The sequence below is a fragment of the Haematobia irritans genome, chromosome 4 (assembly GCF_050003625.1).
Source record: "Haematobia irritans isolate KBUSLIRL chromosome 4, ASM5000362v1, whole genome shotgun sequence".
Classification (NCBI taxonomy): domain Eukaryota; kingdom Metazoa; phylum Arthropoda; class Insecta; order Diptera; family Muscidae; genus Haematobia; species Haematobia irritans.
The window spans coordinates 196,859,890-196,884,488 of NC_134400.1; the positions used below are offsets into that span (position 1 = coordinate 196,859,890).

At 28.9% G+C, this 24,599-nt stretch overlaps 2 protein-coding genes across 6 annotated transcripts in view; both read left to right on the forward strand.

The window, feature by feature from the left end:
• Window positions 1-24,599, forward strand: part of drpr (multiple EGF like domains draper) — a 117,535-nt gene that overhangs the window by 45,954 nt on the left and 46,982 nt on the right. The window lies entirely within an intron of this gene.
• Window positions 606-17,660, forward strand: LOC142233980 (uncharacterized). The gene is made up of 6 exons (XM_075305042.1): window positions 606-783; window positions 945-3,707; window positions 8,358-9,635; window positions 9,709-9,901; window positions 16,843-17,100; window positions 17,169-17,660. The coding sequence occupies exons 1-6, from the start codon at window positions 711-713 to the stop codon at window positions 17,425-17,427; spliced, it is 4,824 nt and encodes a 1,607-aa protein (XP_075161157.1). The 5' UTR covers window positions 606-710; the 3' UTR covers window positions 17,428-17,660.

The following is a 24,599-nucleotide window of genomic DNA, read 5'->3' on the forward strand; positions in this document are numbered from 1 at the left end:
AATGTCAGCTAATTTTCACGATTCAATTCACTTATCTCATACCCAAACGCTATGCCTAAGGGCCAGTTTCTCAATGTCTTGTTATTATTTATCGTGTCGATAAAACAGCTGATCCCATACAAAAATTTTACTAACCGGAGGTTTATCCTCCGTTTAAAATTAATCGGAGGATGAGAAACTGGCCATAAGTCTTTTATATTTTGCAAACAATTTCGAAAATTTTGCACTTTTTGCAATTGCAATTAGAAACACAATAGTTTACGCATAAAATGCTCGAAATCCATAATTTAAGATTAAGATTCGATAAAATAATATACATTTTGTACTTTTAATTTCATGTTTTCATAAAAATATGTGAATTAGACCTTAATTTTAAAAAATTTAAATTTTCGGTTCTTTATTATTTTTCATTGTTGATTGACTGGGTGGTGATTTCAAATCTGAATAAACATTACCCAAATTAATGTAAAGAAATGCAACCCTGCTACATAATGCGTTGGGTTCATTTAATCTCAGCCTAAAGATATGCAACGATCTTTAGTAAGTGAATACATTACTGTCAAATAGAATAAGAAAAACTATAATGGCAACTCTAGGTGTCATGGCGTTCTTTGTTATTTTTTGAAAAGCGTCTTATATTTATTTCTTGTCAACATTTTGTTTTCTGTGTTATGTGAGTGTATAATTAATTATCAACGAGAGTAAGCATCATGAATGAAGAACCAGTATATAGCTTGCTACAAGCCATTGATCCTTCAAAAATTCGAGTTCCAATAAGTGAGAGTAAGTATGGCAACTAAAAAGAAGAAGGTCCTATGGGCAATTACTCGATTGGGAATCATATCCGCCACCACTACTGTGAAGTTTATGAAATTGAGTAGTCTACTGCAAAGACTTCCTTCATTGCTTCTTCACCATAATTAAGTTATGATTTGGTTTTTTAGGATTTTCCAAATTGACTTTATCATCGAACAAAAAGAATAGAAAACCCGAAGTTGACGATGTAGAAGATGGCCATCCATTGATAGCCCCAGAAGATCGTAGAAAACGTGAAAGTGCTAGTCGCAATTTATTACAGCAATTGTCACAGGAGGAAGAAATTGAATCATCATCTGCAATTACAAATCCCTTGTTACGCAGTAATTCACCTATTGACGATCAATGTGAAGATACCCATAATCATACCGAATCACAACCTTATACGGACACTATGGATCCTTTGAATGTAACCGAAGATGAAACGACATCAGATAATGATTGTCCATTGCCAAATTTGGATGTTGATGTTTTATCGCAAAAAATCTCTACTATGGAAATAATATCTCGGCCCATTTCGGTATCATCCACATGTTCTAGCTCGGTGGAGATATTAAATGAAGTCACCCAGTTGGTATCGACTGAAAGTCAAAGATCTAGCATGGGAGAGATTAAAGCTCACCGCAAGAATCTGATTGAGGATGTGTCAGTGAAGAAAGTCTTTAAAAAGGAAGTGATTTCCATAACACCAAATTCCAAAGTAAAACATTGTCAAACCAGAAATGATTATGAAATGACAGATGATGATGAAGACGAAGACGAAGAAGATGAAGCCATTACTATATCGGATAGTTCAGTAAGTAATTTGGCCGAAGAAAATGGGACACAAGTGGAAATAGGAGAAACAGAAGATTCTACTCAAACACAAGATCCTTCTCAAATGGCAATGTCCACCTTAAATCAGTTAAGGGGTACTTTGGGTCTAAGCCCTGACAAAATGGAAAGAATGGCTGTATTTTTAAGAGACGTCTCGCTGGAGCAAAGAAATCTAGAGGAATATGGTCGTCAAAGTTTAGATGACTTTGAAGAAGTGGACATAGTGGCAAGGGCAAGAAGAATTGCCACAGCTGATACAGAATCGGTAACACCTGATGGAGATGATGACGATGTAGAAGATATTGCCACGAAATCTTTGAGAGAAAGACAGAACAGATTAAAGGCCATAGATGGTAGTTCAGAAAACACGGAAGAGCAAAACAATTCCAAACGTTTGGCCAATGAGGAAACCCAAGAAAATTCATTAATAGAACATTTACAATTTAGTCCCACACAAAACAATGAAATAATTATACAGGAGGAGAAGACCCCACTACAGAATAAAGCACACAGAATAGCAAGTGCAGAGACACAAAATAATTCCATTATATACGATGAAGAGCCTATAGAAAAATCTCCCTTAAGTAATGACGGCAACAAACAAAGTCCTTCCATACTAAGGAAAAGACTGGCTAGTGCTGAAACTCAAGATAACACAATAATGAGTGAAATTAGTGAACCGACACCCGCTGATGAGACTCATTTGGGAGGGTCTCCACTTACACCAACCAATTATGACGATCGTAAAACGCTACGAAATTTGGCAAGTGCCGAAACCGAAGACAATACCATAATGACAGATCCTAAGAAGAATTTTAATACACCAACGAATAAAGATGGAGCTAACATGCCCTTACGGAAAATAGCCAGTGCTGAAACCATAGAAAATACTATAATGACGGCGATGAGTCTAACAGAATATCCTAAAACAATTGCTTTGGCCGAGACTGAAGAAAACACTCGCATGGATTTATCCATATCTTCTTGTGGCGAAGAGCCACAGCCATTGGTTAAAAAATCTACAAAAAATATGGCCAATGATGAGACGGAACTCAATACTTCAGCATCAGAACCCGATGACATTGTTAATAAAAGCCTGCACGATGACTCTATTCTAATTCCTTCAAGTCCTGAAAACTCCACATACGATAAGCAAAGAATGGACAATTCTTATGATTCCATTAAAAGTCCATTACATGGCGACACATCAGCTCCTGATCATTCTATTACCATATTGGAAACAGAAGATGAAAATGAATCAATGACTAGTCGTAAATCCAGTGACAATAACAATAAACTTTCGAATAGTTTCCAGACTCAGGATAAAAGTAGTATTTATGAAGATAGCGATGACAGTGGTAGTTCCATACAGCATAAAATTTCGCAAATACAAATGTCCATGGCCAATATAAATATATCGGCTAAGATTAATATAAAAATTCATATACCAGATTCCACAGAAACAAGTGAGGATGAGCAGCAGGAGGAGGAGACGTCTTCTGATCAAAATCATCAAAGTCATCATACTAGGCGTATGACTATTGAATCCGCTCCCGAAGAAATACATAATAAGCAACAGCTTTCAATAAGTAGGAGACGTAATTTCACCACACCATCAAAACCACAACATAATGAATCCCACGATCTTTCTGCAAAGGACAATTCTGTTATTGATCAAAACGAATCATCGAAATCTCAAAGTCCTCCAATAGAAAATAAAGAAATTTCAAGTCGGTCTCAAAAATCTTTGGCTCCAATTGACATCGATGATGACGACGACGGCGGCGATGATGTTGATGATGGTGGTAATGCAAATTTAGAATTTGCCATGGCCCAAAAACTTTTAAATGAAATTTATGGCAATTCTTGGCAAACACCAGATGTTATACGAACGCTTAAACGAACCTCTGGTAGTGGTGGTAAAAATTGTTCCAAAGTTACCAATAGCATTTCAAAGATCTCCACTACTACTACTACTACTACTACTCAAAAGAAGGAAAAGGCCATGACAAAAAATGATAGCAAATGTAACAGTGTCTTGGCGGAGGATAGCGTTTTAGGAGACTTTAGCATGTGTAAGTCAATATTTGTGAGAAAAATATTCAGTTGATTGTGGCAATTTTAACCCAAATCAGTTAAGGTGTAGTCTTCTTCCTTTTAATATTGGGGTTCTCTTGCACAGTTTCCACTTAATACAAAAATAATGAAAAAAAAATATTTTGAATTTTATTTCTATAGAAAATTTTGTCAAAATTTCACATCTATAGAAAATTTGTCAAAATTTTATTTCTATAGAAAATTTTGTCAAAAATTTATTTCTCTAGAAAATTTTGTCAAAATTTTATTTCTATAGAAAATTTTGTAAAATTTTACATCTATAGAAGATTTTATCAACATTTTATTTCTATAGAAAATTTTGTCAAAATTTTATTTCTATAGAAAATTTTGTCAAAATTGTATTTCTATAGAAAATTTTGTCAAAATTGTATTTCTATAGAAAATTTTGTCAAAATTTTATTTCTATAGAAAATTTTGTCAATATTTTATTTCTATAGAAAATTTTGTCAAAATTTTATTTCTATAGAAAATTTTGTCAAAAATTTATTTCTCTAGCAAATTTTGTCAAAATTTTATTTCTATAGAAAATTTTGTCAACATTTTATTTCTATAGAAAACTTTGTCAAAATTTTATTTCTATAGAAAACTTTGTCAAAATTTTATTTCTATAGAAAACTTTGTCAAAATTTTATTTCTATAGAAAATTTTATTTCTGTAGAAAATTTTGTCAAAATTTTTTTTCTATAGAAAATTTTGTCAGAATTTTATTTCTATAGAAAATTTTGTCAAAATTTTATTTCTATAGAAATTTTTCTCAAAATTTTATTTCTATAGAAAATTTGGAAAAATTCTATTTCTACAGAAAATTTTGTCCAAATTTTATTTCTATAGAAGATTTTATCAACATATTTATTTCTATAGAAAATTTTGTCAAAATTTTATTTCTATAGAAAATTTTGTCAAAATTTTATTTCTATAAAAAATGTTGTCAAAATTTTATTTCTATAAAATTTTTTTTCAAAATTTTATTTCTATTTTTAGTCAAAATTTTATTTCTATAGAAAATTTAGTCAAAATTTTATTTCTATAGAAAATTTTGTAAAAATTTTATTTCTATAGAAAATTTTGTCAAAATTTTATTTCTATAGAAAATTTTGTCAAAATTTTATTTCTATAGAAAATTTTGTCAAAATTTTATTTCTATAGAAAATTTTGTCAAAATTTTATTTCTATAGAAAATTTTGTCAAAATTTTATCCCCCATATGCAAAAAAGCTAAAGAAAACTTCAAGCCTACTTTTACCATATAAATTCATTCGATAAACTGTCAATAAATTGTTTTGCATATAAGCATATTTCTATAGAAAATTTAGTCAAAATTTTATTTCTATAGAAAATTTTGTCAAAATTTTATTTCTATAGAAAATTTTGTCAAAATTTTATTTCTATAGAAAATTTTGTCAAAATTTTATTTCTATAGAAAATTTTGTCAAAATTTTATTGCTATAGAAAATTTTGTCAAAATTTTATTTCTATAGAAAATTTTGTCAAAATTTTATTTCTATAGAAAATTTTGTCAAAATATTATTTCTATAGAAAATTTTGTCAAAATTCTATTTCTATAGAAAATTTTGTCAAAATTCTATTTCTATAGAAAATTTTGTCAAAATTTTATTTCTATAGAAAATTTTGTCAAAATTTTATTTCTATAGAAAATTTTGTCAAAATTTTATTTCTATAGAAAATTTTGTCAAAATTTTATTTCTATAGAAAATTTTGTCAAAATTTTATTTCTATAGAAAATTTTGTCAAAATTTTATTTCTATAGAAAATTTTGTCAAAATTTTATTTCTATAGAAAATTTTCTCAAAATTTTATTTCTATAGAAAATTTTGTCAAAATTTTATTTCTATAGAAAATTTTGTCAAAATTTTATTTCTATAGAAAATTTTGTCAAAATTTTATTTCTATAGAAAATTTTGTCAAAATTTTATTTCTATAGAAAATTTTGTCAAAATTTTATTTCTATAGAAAATTTTGTCAGAATTTTATTTCTATAGAAAATTTAGTCAAAATTTTATTTCTATAGAAAATTTAGTCATAATTTTATTTCTATAGAAAATTTTGTGAACATTTTATTTCTATAGAAAATTTTGTCAAAATTTTATTTCTATAGAAAATGTTGTCAAAATTTTATTTCTATAGAAAATTTTGTCAAAATTTTTATTTCTATAGAAAATGTTGTCAAAATTTTTATTTCTATAGAAAATGTTGTCATAATTTTATATCTATAGAAAATTTTGTCAACATTTTATTTCTATAGAAAATTTTGTCAAAATTGTATTTCTATAGAAAATTTTGTCAAAATTGTATTTCTATAGAAAATTTTGTCAAAATTTTATTTCTATAGAAAATTTTGTCAATATTTTATTTCTATAGAAAATTTTGTCAAAATTTTATTTCTATAGAAAATTTTGTCAAAAATTTATTTCTCTAGCAAATTTTGTCAAAATTTTATTTCTATAGAAAATTTTGTCAACATTTTATTTCTATAGAAAATTTTGTCAAAATTTTATTTCTATAGAAAACTTTGTCAAAATTTTATTTCTATAGAAAACTTTGTCAAAATTTTATTTCTATAGAAAATTTTATTTCTGTAGAAAATTTTGTCAAAATTTTTTTTCTATAGAAAATTTTGTCAGAATTTTATTTCTATAGAAAATTTTGTCAAAATTTTATTTCTATAGAAATTTTTCTCAAAATTTTATTTCTATAGAAAATTTGGAAAAATTCTATTTCTACAGAAAATTTTGTCCAAATTTTATTTCTATAGAAGATTTTATCAACATTTTATTTCTATAGAAAATTTTGTCAAAATTTTATTTCTATAGAAAATTTTGTCAAAATTTTATTTCTATAAAAAATGTTGTCAAAATTTTATTTCTATAAAATTTTTTTTCAAAATTTTATTTCTATTTTTAGTCAAAATTTTATTTCTATAGAAAATTAAAATTTTATTTCTATAGAAAATTTAGTCAAAATTTTATTTCTATAGAAAATTTTGTCAAAATTTTATTTCTATAGAAAATTTTGTCAAAATTTTATTTCTATAGAAAATTTTGTCAAAATTTTATTTCTATAGAAAATTTTGTCAAAATTTTATTTCTATAGAAAATTTTGTCAAAATTTTATTTCTATAGAAAATTTTGTCAAAATTTTATCCCCCATATGCAAAAAAGCTAAAGAAAACTTCAAGCCTACTTTTACCATATAAATTCATTCGATAAACTGTCAATAAATTGTTTTGCATATAAGCATATTTCTATAGAAAATTTAGTCAAAATTTTATTTCTATAGAAAATTTTGTCAAAATTTTATTTCTATAGAAAATTTTGTCAAAATTTTATTTCTATAGAAAATTTTGTCAAAATTTTATTTCTATAGAAAATTTTGTCAAAATTTTATTTCTATAGAAAATTTTGTCAAAATTTTATTGCTATAGAAAATTTTGTCAAAATTTTATTTCTATAGAAAATTTTGTCAAAATTTTATTTCTATAGAAAATTTTGTCAAAATATTATTTCTATAGAAAATTTTGTCAAAATTCTATTTCTATAGAAAATTTTGTCAAAATTCTATTTCTATAGAAAATTTTGTCAAAATTTTATTTCTATAGAAAATTTTGTCAAAATTTTATTTCTATAGAAAATTTTGTCAAAATTTTATTTCTATAGAAAATTTTGTCAAAATTTTATTTCTATAGAAAATTTTGTCAAAATTTTATTTCTATAGAAAATTTTGTCAAAATTTTATTTCTATAGAAAATTTTGTCAAAATTTTATTTCTATAGAAAATTTTGTCAAAATTTTATTTCTATAGAAAATTTTGTCAAAATTTTATTTCTATAGAAAATTTTGTCAAAATTTTATGTCTATAGAAAATTTTGTAAAAATTTTATTTCTATAGAAAATTTTGTCAAAATTTTATTTCTATAGAAAATTTTGTCAAAATTTTATTTCTATAGAAAATTTTGTCAGAATTTTATTTCTATAGAAAATTTAGTCAAAATTTTATTTCTATAGAAAATTTAGTCATAATTTTATTTCTATAGAAAATTTTGTGAACATTTTATTTCTATAGAAAATTTTGTCAAAATTTTATTTCTATAGAAAATGTTGTCAAAATTTTATTTCTATAGAAAATTTTGTCAAAATTTTTATTTCTATAGAAAATGTTGTCAAAATTTTTATTTCTATAGAAAATGTTGTCATAATTTTATATCTATAGAAAATTTTGTCAACATTTTATTTCTATAGAAAATTTTGTCAAAATTGTATTTCTATAGAAAATTTTGTCAAAATTGTATTTCTATAGAAAATTTTGTCAAAATTTTATTTCTATAGAAAATTTTGTCAAAATTTTATATTTTAAGATTTTTTTTTGATGTTATTTCTTTAGGATATTTTGTCAAAATTTTATTTCCATAGACATTATTTTTTTCAAAATTTTATTTCAGTAGATTTTTTTTTTTTCAAAATTTGGTATATGCTTTTGTCGGTCTGCTATTCGTATCAAATGCGAAATTAGGGGTTAAAATTTCCACAATCAACAACCATTACAGCGAAGTAACTTACAATTCATAATCATGACATTGTTTTTACTAAACAGTTCGTAGAAATATTGTTAAGACTAATTTGGACTCAACGCGGCTGGTTACGCCAAAATCCAAATCTAAAACGAATTCAATAAAAATAAAATCAAATTGTCAGACTGAACCGAGAAATAATCGCAAACAACCACAATTGGATGTGCGTAATGAAGATAATGCCCAATTTAAAATTCCCCAAACTGAAATACGAAAAAAGAATTGTCCAGGAACTCCAGCTATAGCTAAAATTACAGCAAATCAAATAAAATCACAAAATGAACGCTGGCGTCAATTAATCGATGATAGTGAATCGGATGAAGATGGTAATAATGCTTCCGATGATGATGATGCTGATAACTCAGAGGCCGAGGAGTCTGTAGATGATGTGGACAATAAAAGTGAAACCGAAAATAAAGGAAGAGTATCTAGAAAAGAGCCTGTTGCTTCAACAAAAAAGTCAACAACAAAGAAAAAATTTGGGAAAAATAAAGAAACACCTCATGCCTCAGGCGATGATAGTGATGGTGATCAACAATCAGATACTTCCTGGAAAATCGATGACTCATTGACGGATGAAGATAGCGATTATGAAATTAAAACCAAAACCCAAACTGGTACGAGACGTAGGCGGGCAAATACCACGAAAAAGTCAAATGCGACTATAAAGCCAGGTTCTAAAAAAGACAAATCCCAAGATGATATTGTTTATTTGGATTTATCCAAGGAAGAGGTTTCCATATTGGAAGATATACCAGCAAGTCCTCCGGCTAATCATGATGAAAATTTTGCCTCACGTTTAAATGATATCCTGAAGACTTGCCGTCATGAGGACAAGCCTAAGTTACCATCATCGGCTCAATCGACAAAAACTAAACGCAAACTATTTACCCCAATGTTTGGTGATGAAATGGAGGGTGCTGATTATATAGCCGTAATAAATAAGATAGAAAAGGAGAATAAGAAAATCTTATCCGAAGAAAATGAAAGCATTATCTTAGATGTAGCCACTTGTCCATTTGATTCTCTAGGTAGACCGAAGCGTTTAGAAATTATCAATAAACAATTGGATGTGGTAAAATCGGGAAAGCCCATATTCCAGTTAACACCTTCTCCAAAGAAAACGACAAAAACACCTCTAACACCCAGGACCCAAGAAAAGGTTGATCAAACGCCTAAAGCGAAAACGGATAATAAAAGCAAACCAACAACCGGCTCTACTCGAAAAGCCGAACCAAAAAAATTACAAGAACTTAGTTCAACTCCAAACTATAAATACAACTTCCTAAAATCTTTAGATGGTAATAATATAATATTATTTTTTAAAAATTAAAAATTAATTCGTATTTCCTTCTATTTTCCTTATTAACAAAGTAACTGTCAGTAAAAGCTTTTGCCATCCCGATGCTCTCTATTATCGTGATAACTATCGCACGAAAAAAGAAGATCTTGCCCATATACTCTATGAAATGTATAATCAAAAACTCTTTAATAACAAACTGGATGTGCCAATAACGTGGAACAAAAAACTATTAAACACTGCAGGTCGATGTTTGAATAAGAAAAAGTAAGAACTTTTGAATGCGTATGTATGTCCACTTGGGACTTTCTGTGCCAATTGATATTTATAATTTTCTGTATTATTTCAAGTTTTCAAATATCTACTTCACTAAGCTAGAAGATAAAAAGCGCTACCAGTTCAAACTAGGAATACAGAAAGCGAAATTCGAACTTTTCAAAATTCCATTTTTAGTCAAATAAAAATCAAATCAAGTACTCAAATTTGACTATTGGTATGAAATCGAAAATCGTTTTATATATAAAGGGTGATTTGTTAAGAGCTTGATAACTTTTTTTTAAAAAAAAACGCATAAAATTTGCAAAATCTCATCGGTTCTTTATTTGAAACGTTAGATTGGTCCATGACATTTACTTTTTGAAGATAATTTCATTTAAATGTTGACCGCGGCTGCGTCTTAGGTGGTCCATTCGGAAAGTCCAATTTTGGGCAACTTTTTCGAGCATTTCAACCGGAATAGCCCGAATTTCTTCGGAAATGTTGTCTTCCAAAGCTGGAATAGTTGCTGGCTTATTTCTGTAGACTTTAGACTTGACGTAGCCCCACAAAAAATAGTCTAAAGGCGTCAAATCGCATGATCTTGGTGGCCAACTTACCGGTCCATTTCTTGAGATGAATTGTTCTCCGAAGTTTTCCCTCAAAATGGCCATAGAATCGCGAGCTGTGTGGCATGTAGCGCCATCTTGTTGAAACCACATGTCAACCAAGTTCAGTTCTTCCATTTTTGGCAACAAAAAGTTTGTTAGCATCGAACGATAGCGATCGCCATTCACCGTAACGTTGCGTCCAACAGCATCTTTGAAAAAATACGGTCCAATGATTCCACCAGCGTACAAACCACACCAAACAGTGCATTTTTCGGGATGCATGGGCAGTTCTTGAACGGCTTCTGGTTGCTCTTCACTCCAAATGCGGCAATTTTGCTTATTTACGTAGCCATTCAACCAGAAATGAGCCTCATCGCTGAACAAAATTTGTCGATAAACACATTTCGAACCGAACACTGATTTTGGTAATAAAATTCAATGATTTGCAAGCGTTGCTCGTTAGTAAGTCTATTCATGATGAAATGTCAAAGCATACTGAGCATCTTTCTCTTTGACACCATGTCTGAAATCCCACGTGATCTGTCAAATACTAATGCATGAAAATCCTAACCTCAAAAGAATCACCCTTTATATATATAGAAAATTTTATCAAAATTTTATTTCTATAGAAAATTTTGTCAAAAATTTATTTCTATAGAAAATTTTGTCAAAATTTTATTTCTATAGAAATTTTTGTGAAAATTTTTATTTCTATAGAAAATTTTGTCAAAATTTTATTTCTATAGAAAATTTTGTCAAAATTTTATTTCTATAGAAAATTTTGTAAAAATGTTATTTCTATAGAAAATTTTGTCAAAATTTTATTACTATAGAAAATTTTGTCAAAATTGTATTTCTTTAGAAAATTTTGTCAAAATTTTATTTCTATAGAAAATTTTGTCAAAATTTTATTTCTATAGAAAATTTTGTCAAACTTTTATTTCTATAGAAAATTTTGTCAAAGTTTTATTTCTATAGGAAATTTTGTCAAAATTTTATTTCTATAGAAAATTTTGTCAAAATTTTATTTCTATAGAAAATTTTGTCAAAATTTTATTTCTATAGAAAATTTTGTCAAAATTTTATTTCTATAGAAAATTTTGTCAAAATTTTATTTCTATAGAAAATTTTGTCAAAATTTTATTTCTATAGAAAATTTTGTCAAAATTTTATTTCTATAGAAAATTTTGTCAAAATTTTATTTCTATTGAAAATTTTGTCAAAATTTTATTTCTATTGAAAATTTTGTCAAAATTTTATTTCTATTGAAAATTTTGTAAACATTCTATTTCAAAATTTTATTTCTATAGAAAATTTTGTAAAAATTTTATTTCTATAGAAAATTTTGTAAAAATTCTATTTCTATAGAAAATTTTGTCAAATTTCTATTTCTATAGAAATTTGGTCAAAAATTGTTTGTAAAGAAACTTTTTTCAAAATTTTATTTCTGTAGAAAATTTTATTTCTATAGAAATTTTTGTCAAAATTTTATTTCTATAGAAAATTTTGTCAAAATTTTATTTCTATAGAAAATTTCGTCAAAATTTTATTTCGATAGAAAATTTTGTCAAAATTTTATTTCTATAGAAAATTTTTTCAAAATTTTTATTCTATAGAAATTTATGTAAAAATTCTATTTCTATAGAAAATTTTCTCAAAATTTTATTTCTGTAGAAAATTTTGTCGAAATTTTATTTCTATAGAAAATTTTGTCAAAATTTTATTTCTATCGAAAATTTTGTCAAAATTTTATTTCTATCGAAAATTTTGTCAAAATTTTATAGAACATTTTGTCCAAATTTTATAGAAAATTTTGTCAAAATTTTATTTGTATAGAAAATTTTATTTCTGCAGAAAATTTTGTCAAAATTTTATTTCTATAGAAAATTTTGTTAAAATTTTATTTCTATAGAAATTTTTGTCAAGATTTTATATAGAAAATTTTGTAAAAATTCTATTTCTGTAGAAAATTTTATATCTATAGAAAATTTTGTCAAAATTTTATTTCTATAGAAAATTTTGTAAAAATCTTATTTCTACAGAAAATTTTGCAAAAATTTTATTTCTATAGAAAATTTTGTCAACATTTTATTTCTATAGAAAAGTTTGTCATTTTATTTTATATTCCGAAACGTGCGTCCATCCAAACCATCTTGCAGTCTATAGGGCTTTGCCTAAATAGATTTGACAAACATTCTTTTCCTCTGTTGGTTAAGCTACACTTGTAGTTTAGTCAATGTATGGTTTTAAGCTGCAATAAAAAACAACAAAAATTTTATTTCTACAGAAAATTTTGTCAAAATTTTATTTGAATAGAAAATTTTGTCAAAATTTTATTTGTCAAAATTTTATTTCTATAGAAAATTTTGTCAAAATTTTATTTCTATAGAAAATTTTGTCAAAATTTTATTTCTATCGAAGTTTTTGTCAAAATTTTATTTCTATAGAAAATTTTGTAAAAATTCTATTTCTATAGAAAATTTTGTCAAAATTTTATTTCTATAGAAAATTTTGTCAAAATTTTATTTCTATAGAAAATTTTGTCAAAATTTTATTTTTATAGAAAATTTGGTCAAAATTTTGTTTCTATAGAAAATTTTGTAAAAATTCTATTTCTATAGAAAATTTTGTCAAAATTTTATTTCTATAGAAAATTTTGTCAAAATTTTATTTCTATAGAAAATTTTGTCACAATTTTATTTCTATAGAAAATTTTGTCAAAATTTTATTTCTATAGAAAATTTTGTCAAAATTTAATTTCTATAGAAAATTTTGTCAAAATTTTATTTCTATATAATTTTTTTTTTAAATTTTATTTCTATAGAAAATTTTGTCAACATTTTATTTCTATTTGTCAAAATTTTATTTCTATAGAAAATTTTATCAAAATTTTATTTCTATATAGAATTTTGTCAAAATTCTATTTCTATAGACAATTTTGTCAACATTTTATTTCTATAGAAAAGTTTGTCATTTTATTTTATATTCCGAAACGTGCGTCCATCCAAACCATCTTGCAGTCTATAGGGCTTTGCCTAAATAGATTTGACAAACATTCTTTTCCTCTGTTGGTTAAGCTACACTTGTAGTTTAGTCAATGTATGGTTTTAAGCTGCAATAAAAAACAACAAAAATTTTATTTCTACAGAAAATTTTGTCAAAATTTTATTTGAATAGAAAATTTTGTCAAAATTTTATTTCTATAGAAAATTTTCAAAAATTTTATTTCTGTAGAAAATTTTGTCAAAATTTTATTTCTATAGAAAATTTTGTCAAAATTTTATTTCTATAGAAAATTTTGTCAAAATTTTATTTCTATAGAAAATTTTGTCAAAATTTTATTTCTATCGAAGTTTTTGTCAAAATTTTATTTCTATAGAAAATTTTGTAAAAATTCTATTTCTATAGAAAATTTTGTCAAAATTTTATTTCTATAGAAAATTTTGTCAAAATTTTATTTCTATAGAAAATTTTGTCAAAATTTTATTTTTATAGAAAATTTGGTCAAAATTTTGTTTCTATAGAAAATTTTGTAAAAATTCTATTTCTATAGAAAATTTTGTCAAAATTTTATTTCTATAGAAAATTTTGTCAAAATTTTATTTCTATAGAAAATTTTGTCACAATTTTATTTCTATAGAAAATTTTGTCAAAATTTTATTTCTATAGAAAATTTTGTCAAAATTTAATTTCTATAGAAAATTTTGTCAAAATTTTATTTCTATATAATTTTTATACCCACCACCATAGAATGGTGACGGGGGTATAATAAGTTTGTCATTCCGTTTGTAACGCATCGAAATATCGATTTCCGACTATATAAAGTATATATATTCTTGATCAGGGAGAAATTCTAAGACGATATAACGATGTCCGTCTGTCCGTCTGTCTGTCTGTCTGTCTGTCTGTCTGTCTGTCTGTCTGTCTGTCTGTTGTAATCACGCTACAGACTTCAATAATGAAGCAATCGTGCTGAAATTTTGCACAAGCTCGTCTTTTGTCTGCAGGCAGGTCAAGTTCGAAGATGGGCTATATCGGTCCAGGTTTTGATATAGTCCCCATATAAACCGACCTCCCGATTTGGGGTCTTGGGCTTATAGAAATCGTAATTTTTATCCAATTTGCCTGAAATTTGAAATCTGGAGGTATTTTATGACCATAAAGAGATGTGCCAAAAATGGTGAGTATCGGTCCACGTTTTGGTATAGCCCCCATATAGACCGATCTCCCGATTTTACTTCTTGGGCTTATAGAAACCGCAGTTTTTATTCAATTTACCTGAAATTTGAAATCTAGAGGTATTGTAGGACCACAAATACGTGTGCCAAAAATTGTGAGTATCGGTAAATATTTTGGTATAGCCTCCATATAGACCGATCTCCCGATTTTACTTCTTGGGCTTATAGAAAACGCAGTTTTTATTCAATTTACCTGAAATTGGAAATCTAGAGGTATTGTAGGACCACAAATACGTGTGCCAAAAATTGTGAGTATCGGTCCATATTTTGGTATAGCCCCCATATAGACCGATCTCCCGATTTTACTTCTTGGGCTTATAGAAACCGCAGTTTTTATTCAATTTATCTGAAATTGGAAATCTAGAGGTATTGTAGAACCACAAATATGTGTGCCAAAAATTGTGAGTATCGGTCCATATTTTGGTATAGCCCCCATATAGACCGATCTCCCGATTTTACTTCTTGGGCTTATAGAAACCGCCGTTTTTATTCAATTTACCTGAAATTGGAAATCTAGAGGTATTGTAGGACCACAAATACGTGTGCCAAAAATTGTGAGTATCGGTCCATATTTTGGGATAGCCCCCATATAGACCGATCTCCCGATTTGGGGTCTTGGGAAACCGTAGTTTTTATCCAATTTGTCTGAAATTGGAAATCTAGAGGTATTTTAGGACGATAAAGAGGTGTGCCGAAAATGGTGAGTATCGATCCATATTTTGGTATAGCCCCCATATAGACCGGGCTTCTAGAATCCGAAGTTTTTATCCTATTTGCCTGAAATTGGAAATCTAGAGGTATTTTCGGGTCACAAAGAGGTGTGCCGAAAATGGTGCGTATCGGTCCATATTTTAGTATAGCCCCCATAAGAACGATCTCCCGATTTAACTCCTTGGGTTTCTAGAAACCGTAGTTTTTATCTGATATGCCTGAAATTGTAAATATTCTGGTATTTTAGGCTCACAAAAACGTGTATCGGATTAAGTTTTTATCGGTCCATTTGGTAATGCCTCCATATAGACCGACTTCACTTCTTGAGGGTGTAGAAGGCGCACTGATCATGAAAATTGTTTGAAACTCAATGTAAAATTTCCAGATTTTACTTCTACAGATTTAAGATTTCAAATCAAGACGTTATTTTATAATTTTCTTGCACACTTACAAGAGATGTTAATGATTCCTCTAAACCTCAAACAAAAATGGTTCTTATAAATCCAGAATCTGATATAGTCCTCATAGGTGAAATCTTTAAATTTATCTTCGGGTTGTGTCCTCAAGTCCTCAAGCCCTCCTGAAATTTCAAAGGAAACCCTAATATTTGGTTCATGGTGGTGGGTATTTAAGATTCGGCCCGGCCGAACTTACTGCTGTATGTACTTGTTTTTTTAAATTTTATTTCTATAGAAAATTTTGTCAACATTTTATTTCTATTTGTCAAAATTTTATTTCTATAGAAAATTTTATCAAAATTTTATTTCTATATAGAATTTTGTCAAAATTCTATTTCTATAGACAATTTTGTCAAAAGTTTATTTGTATAGAAAATTTTCTCAGAATTTTATTCCTATAGAAAATTTTGTCAAAATGTTATTTCTGTAGAAAATTTTGTCAAAATTTTATTTCTATAGAAAATTTTGTCAACATTTTATTTCTATAGAAAATTTCGTCAGGATTTTATTTCTATAGAAAATTTTGTCAAAATTTTATTTCTATAGAAAATTTTGTCAAAATTTTATTTCTATAGAAAATTTTGTCAAAATGCTATTTATATAGAACATTTTGTCAAAAGTTTATTTCTGTAAAAAAATTCAAGTAGCTTTTAGTTGAAGAGGAATATTTTGGAAAATCTACCAAATCATCTAGAGTTCTACCAATTTAACAAACAGTAAAAAAATATACCATTTTTGGTAGAATTCTACCAACTGCGGCAACCGTGGTTACCATCCAGTCAGAGCTAACTTAGTGAATTAGTGGATAACTGGAAAAATGAAAAACAAAGAATTACAAATAAATGAGCAATTGGCCTCGATCCTAAATATTAATGGAATTTGAGAATAGTTAGACTTTGAAAAAACTTTCCTCGTACATTTTTCTGTTTCTTTAGACTTGGTATACGTTCCAGTGCCATCGAATTAAGTGAAAAAGTCTTGACTAGCGCAGATCGTTTGCGCTGTACACTAATCCATGAATTATGTCATGCCGCAACATGGATATTTCAAGGTGAGGGTGGTCATGGTCGAACATGGAAAGAATGGGCAGCTCGAGCTAATGCAACATTCCCTGAAATACCAAAAATCGGAGTTTGCCATCAATATGAAATAGAATATAAATACACCTACAAATGTACTCTATGTGCAGCTAAGTATGATGAACATGTCTAGATATGTGAAAGAAAACAAATTAATATTTAAACATTTGTCTGCTATTTAGATCTTATGCCCATTCCAAATCGAAGAAAGTGGAGAATATACGCTGTTCCTATTGTCATGGAGCCATTGAAATATTTCTTAATAAGAAAGATAAGGAGGGTAATATTATTCCCACACCGGTGAAGGAACCCACTGGCTTTGCTAAATTTGTCAAGGACAATTATAAGAAACATAAGGGAACCGATACAAAACATGCCGATATTATGAAAATCTTAAGCAATGAATTTGCCGCACTAAAAGTGACTAAAAATGGCAATTAATAAAAAAAAACAGAGTTCTTTTCTTTTCTTTTCGTTTTTAGTTCTTTTTTGGTTTTTAAAAAAGAAAGCTTTTGCTTTTTTGCATATATTCTAGTTTTATCTTAACTTATTTTTAATTGTATTCTTATTGTTTTGTATTGTGTATTTTTCTTACGGACGTTTCAATCACATCATTCGAATATATAAGTACTGTGTTCTAATTGTTTTTAATAAAAACTAAAAATATTTGTGAATATCTTTGTTTATTGAATTAAATGACAAATGTTGGAATGATGGGTTGATCTAATTTTCAGAAAACATTAACTTTGGCTCGATATGATGGCTATAAATAATATGCATGTATTTGTAAAGGGTGATACGGTCAAAATTTGGTCAATATAAACTTGACGTATTTCTTTCAATTTTGCATTTAAAAACACTGAACACCCCTCATTTTGAAGGTGTGTGTGTGTGTAGAATGTTGCTCCTATTTTGATTTTGGAATTCACTCTTCAGTTGTCAAAATGCCGTCCAAGCAAGAAGAGCAGCGTATCAAAATTTTGCTCGCGCATCGCGAAAATCCGAGCTACTCGCACGCAAAGCTGGAAAAATCGCTAAAAGTTGCCAAATCAACCGTTACAAATGTAATTGAAGTGGGGAACGTTTGTCGACAGCCAGGAAGTCTGGATCGGGGGGAAATCGAAAACCGGAAGCCGCTGAGACGACAAAGAGAGTTGCCGGTAGTTTCAAGCGAAACCCTAACCTCTCTCTCCGAGATGCCGCAAATAAGCTGGGTGTATCGTCTACAACCGTGCATCGAGCCAAAAATGATGATAAACAAAATACGACGGCCAAAGCGCGATCCCGGAGGCTGTACACGACGATGCTGACGAAGTTTGACTGCGTGGTAATGGACGACGAAATCTACGTCAAAGCCGACTACAAGCAGTTTCCGGGATAGGAGTTTTATACAGCAAAAGGAAGGGGAATGGTAGCAGATATTTTCAAGCACATAAAACTGTCAAAGTTCGCAAAGAAATATCTGGTTTGGCAAGCCATCTGTACCTGTGGCTTGAAAAGCAGCATTTTCATAGCTTCCGGTACTGTCAACCAAGAAATTTACGTGAAAGAGTGTTTGAATAAACGTCTGCTGCCTTTCCTGAAGAAACGCGGTTGTTCCGTACTGTTTTGGCCGGATTTGACATCTTGCCATTACGGTAAAAAGGCCATGGAGTGGTACGCCGCCAACAACGTGCAGGTGGTTCCCAAGGACAAGAACCCTCCCAACACGCCAGAGCTCCGCCCAATTGAGAAATACTGGGCTATTGTCAAGCGGAACCTAAAGAAGACCAAAAAACTGCTAAGGACGAGCAGCAGTTCAAGGCAAACTGGCTTTTTGCGGCGAAGAAAGTGGACAAGGTGGCTGTACAAAATCTGATGGCAGGTGTCAACCGTGAGGCCCGGCAATTCGGATTTGCAAAAGCGAAAGCCTAACTGAATATTTTTCCTGAATTTTATACTAATTGAACTTGAAAAAGAAATTTAATTTGATTTTTTAAATAAACGATTTCACCGATTTACACGCGTTTTCCCTTGACCAAATTTTGACCGTATCACCCTTTAATCGAGTCCGATCGGCATTTCACGTTGCGTTGAAAATACTAAAACAATATAAAAAGGACTACTAAGGGGGGGGGTAGCCCTTTATGAGTTACTCATGTAAAAACTTGTTATACAATTTTAAATTTACACACTTGTTATTTTATGTATCTTTACTTAGGCTTTAGTCATGTAATACATTTATTATTTGGCCTCATTGGCTTTGTAATACGAAATAAATGGAAATTGAAATAAAATTTTGACAAAATTTTCTATAGCAATAAAATTTTGACAAAATTTCCTATAGAAATAACATTTTGACAACATTTTCTATAGAAATAAAATAAAATTTTGGCAAAATTTTCTATAGAAATAAAATCTTGACAAAATTATCTATAGAAATAAAATTTTGACAAAATTTTCTATAGAAATAAAATTTTGACAAAATTTTCTATAGAAATAAAATTTTGACAAAATTTTCTATAGAAATAAAATTTTGACAAAATTTTCTATAGAAATAAAATTTTGACAAAATTTTCTATAGACATAAAATTTTGACAAAATTTTCTATAGACATAAAATTTTGACAAAATTTTCTATAGAAATAAAATTTTGACAAAATTTTCTATAGAAATAAAATTTTGACAAAATTTTCTGTAGAAATAAAATTTTGACAACATTTTCTATAAAAATAAAATTTTGACAAAATTTTCTATAGAAATAAAATTTTGACAAAATTTTCTATAGAAATAAAATTTTGACAAAATTTTCTATAGAAATAAAATTTTGACAAAATTTTCTATAGAAATAAAATTTTGACAAAATCTTCTATAGAAATAAAATTTTGATAAACTTCTATAGAAATAAAATTTTGACAAAATTTTCTATAGAAATAAAATTTTGACAAAATTTTCTATAGAAATAAAAAATTTTGACAAAATTTTCTATAGAAATAAAATTTTGACAAAATTTTCTATATAAATAAAATTTTGACAAAATTTTCTATATAAATAAAATTTTGACAAAATTTTCTATAGAAATAAAATTTTGACAAAATTTTCTATAGAAATAAAATTTTGACAAAATTTTCTATAGAAATAAAATAAAATTTTGGCAAAATTTTTTTTAGAAATAAAATTTTGAGAAAAATTTTCTATAGAAATAAAATTTTGAGAAAAATTTTCTATAGAAATAAAATTTTGAGAAAAATTTTCTATAGAAATAAAATTTTGACAAAATTTTCTATAGAAATAAAATTTTGACAAAATTTTCTTAGAAATAAAATCTTGACAAAATTTTCTTAGAAATAAAATTTTGACAAAATTTGCTATAGAAATAAAATTTTGACAAAATTTTCTATAGAAATAAAATAAAATTTTGACAAAATTTTCTATAGAAATAAAATAAAATTTTGGCAAAATTTTCTATAGAAATACAATTTTGAGAAAAATTTTCTATAGAAATTAAATTTTGACTAAATTTTCTATAGAAATAAAATTTTGGCAAAATTTTCTATAGAAATAAAATTTTCTATAGAAATAAAATTTTGACAAAATTTTCTATAGAAATAAAATTTTGACAAAAGTTTCTATAGAAATAAAATTTTGACAAAATTTTCTATAGAAATAAAATTTTGACAACATTTTCTATAGAAATAAAATTTTGACAAAATTTTCTATTGAAATAAAATTTTGACAAAATTTTTTATAGAAATAAAATTTTGACAAAATTTTCTATAGAAATAAAATTTTCACAAAATTTTCTATAGAAATAAAATTTTGACAAGATTTTCTATAGAAATAAAATTTTTAGAAAATCTATATATATAAAATTCAATTTATGTTTGTTTGTTTTTTTATTTGTATGTTCCGAGTTGGCTCCGAAACGGCTGAACCGATTTACTTGAAACTTTCAGAGATCGTAGGGGGCGTTCATGTGGTGAAAATAGGGTACCTCATTTTTTGACACCTTGGTGCGGAGGGGGACCTCCCCTTCGTCGGACTTTTTGAAAATTGGACCAAAGTTGACCGATTTGCTTGAAATTTTCATTGAAGATTGGGGTTGGCATCTAGACAAAGATCCGCTACTCCCTTTGTTCGACTTTTTATACCCACCACCATAGAATGGTGACGGGGGTATAATAAGTTTGTCATTCCGTTTGTAACACATCGAAATATCGATTTCCGACTATATAAAGTATATATATTCTCTATCAGGGAGAAATTCTAAGACGATATAACGATGTCCGTCTGTCCGTCTGTCTGTCTGTCTGTCTGTCTGTCTGTTGTAAGCACGCTACAGTCTTCAATAATGAAGCAATCGTGCTGAAATTTTGCACAAACTCGTCTTTTGTCTGCAGGCAGGTCAAGTTCGAAGATGGGCTATATCGGTCCAGGTTTTGATATAGTCCCCATATAAACCGACCTCCCGATTTGGGGTCTTGGGCTTATAGAAATCGTTGTTTTTATCCAATTTGCCTGAAATTTGAAATCTAGAGGTATTTTATGACCATAAAGAGGTGTGCCAAAAGTTGAGAGTATCGGTCAATGTTTTGGTATAGCCCCCATATAGACCGATATCCCGATTTTACTTCTTGGGCTTATAGAAACCGCAGTTTTTGTTCAATTTACCTGAAATTGGAAATCTAGAGGTATTGTAGGACCACAAATACGTGTGCCAAAAATTGTGAGTATCGGTCCATGTTTTGGTATGTTCCCCATATAAAACGACCTCCCGATTTGGGGTCTTGGGCTTATAGAATCCGTAGTTTTTATCCAATTTGCCTGAAATTGGAAATCTAGAGGTATTTTAGAACCATAAAGAGGTGTGCCGAAAATGGTGAGTATTGGTCCATATTTTGGTATAGCCCCCCATATAGACCGATCTCCCGATTTTACATCTTAGGCTTATATAGAAACCGCAGTTCTTATTCAATTTACTTGAAATTGGATATCTAGAGGTATTGTAGGACCACAAATACGTGTGCCAAAAATTGTGAGTATCGGTCCATGTTTTGGTATGGTCCCCATATAAAACGCCCTCCCGATTTGTGGTCTTGGGCTTATAGAAACCGTAGTTTTTATCCAATTTGTCTGAAATTTCCAATCTAGAGGTATTTTAGGACCATAAAGAGGTGTGCCGAAAATGGTGAGTATCGGTCCATATTTTGGTATAGCCCCATATAGACCCATTTCCCGATTTTACTTCTTGGGCTTCTAGAATCCGAAGTTTTTATCCTACTTGCCTGAAATTGGAAATCTAGAGGTATTTTCGGGTCATAAAGAGGTGTGCCGAAAACGGTGAGCATCGGTCCATACTTTAGTATAGCCCCCATAAGAACGATCTCCCGATTTAACTCCTTGGGTTTCTAGAAACCGTAGTTTTTATCTGATTTGCCTGAAATTGTAAATATTCTGGTATTTTAGGCTCACAAAAGCGAGTATCGGATTAAGTTTTTATCGGTCCATGTGGTAATGCCTCCATATGGACCGACTTAACTTTTTAAGGGTGTAGAAGGCGCACTGATCATGAAAATTGCTTGAAACTCAATGTAAAATTTCCAGATTTTACTTCTACAGATTTAAGATTTCAAATCAAGACGTTATTTTATAATTTTCTTGCATACTTACAAGAGATGTTAATGATTCCTCTATAACTCAAACAAAAATGGTTCTTATAAATCCAGAATCTGATATAGTCCTCATAGGTGAAATCTTTAAATTTATCTTCGAGAAGTGTCCTCAAGTCCTCCTGAAATTTCAAAGGAAACCCTAATATTTGGTTCATGGTGGTGGGTATTTAAGATTCGGCCCGGCCGAACTTAGTGCTGTATATACTTGTTTTTAAGTACAGTGAAAAAACTAAAATTCTCTAAATTATCTGAGATTTACAGAGAACATGTGGTGAGGTTATGGAATTAATATGGGGTACCCGATGATTTCATATGTGGATGGGGAGGGGGACCTCCCCCTTGCCCTGCTTTTTGAAAATTTGGAACAAAATTATGCTATTTGCTTGAAATTTTCATTGAATGTTGGGGTTGGCATCTAGACAAAAATCCGCTACATTAGGCATAGGGCATAGGGAGACATCCGCTTCTCTTAAGTACGTACAGAGAAACAAACTTTTACCGAGTTACTTGAAATTTACAGAGGACTGGGGAGAGGTTACGATATTAATAGTTGATACCTGATTTTGTGATATTTGGATGGAAGAGAGACCGCCCTTTTAGGCTTATAATTTGCTTGACATTTTCTGGGACGTTTACAAAAGATACGCTACATCACTTTTCGATATTTATTCGGGGAGGAGGTCCTCCTCTAAAACTGCAAAAAAAAAACAACAATTCTTAAGTTTTCTTGAAATTTACATAGGCAGTGGGGGAAGGTTATGAACGAAGAGGCAACCTTTCTTGCCCCACACTTGAAGGAAAGTTTCAAGAATTTTCAGGGGAGGTTAGGGGTGCTATTCACTACGGTGTTTGTCGATATTGTATCGGGGAAAGTGACGTCCCTTTAAAACAATAGAGCAAAATTTAAACATCGCCGTTCTACTTGAAATTTACAGGGAACGTGGGAGGAGGTGATTAAATTTCTACATGATTTTAAAATTAGTATATGATTTTTCGATATCTGGTTGGGGAAGGGGAAAATTGAAATAAACTTGGTCGATTTACTTCGATAGAATTTATAGGGACCATTGAGTAGTTGCGAAATTAATATAGGGTACGTGACAGTCCGATATCAGGTCGGAGTGGAGCGAAGGTGGGGGTGGGTTCCCTTTTGTCCGTTTTTTTTTTTCTTAAATTGAAAGTAGAGGGTTGTCCGTAAATGGCAACTCGGTACATAATTTTATGATTTTTGCACAGGCTTCTGCCAGACTTATTTTTAGTAAAGAACTTAAATTTACATGAAATTGGCAGCTAACGTAGAGGGTGCATCATTTTCCAACGTTTTAGAAAATGTTAATGTGGTACAATTTTTTACTATTTGTGCTTTTTCCGATTTATTGGATGGGAAACAGTAATTCTTTGTATGTTATTATAATATAGTGCTTAATTTTCAGATATATTGAGGAGAAGGATACCTTTCCTTGACAAACCACACTTAAAATTCACAAGAAATATAGAAGAAGGTACACCCTCTCCCGCCGTATTTGTACCTATAAACGAAAAATCAAGTATTCCGATTTGTTTAAAAGAATTCAAATCTTTTCGAATTTGTTTTCAGCACGAAGGATATAGTTGACTAAGTTAACGCAAAATATTCCTCCAAATATGCTTCGGAAGGCGCGGCGAAGCGGGCCGGGTTACGCTAGTTTTCTATAGAAATAAAAAATTTTGACAAAATAGCACAGCAAAAGATTGTTGAGATTATGCGTTGCTTCTCATGTAGATGGTTGGAATGTTCTCATCAAGAAGGCCACCACACACTGACAGAGTTGATTGTGACTAGAGCTGGTTAGTGGGTGCTGACTGTGACAAACTAGTGATAAAATTAAGCGGATAAACCAGAGCAAAAAATACAACAAAAAATACTACGTCAAAGTAAAACTAAAAGCAATAATAAATAAACAAATTGTAATAACATACAGAG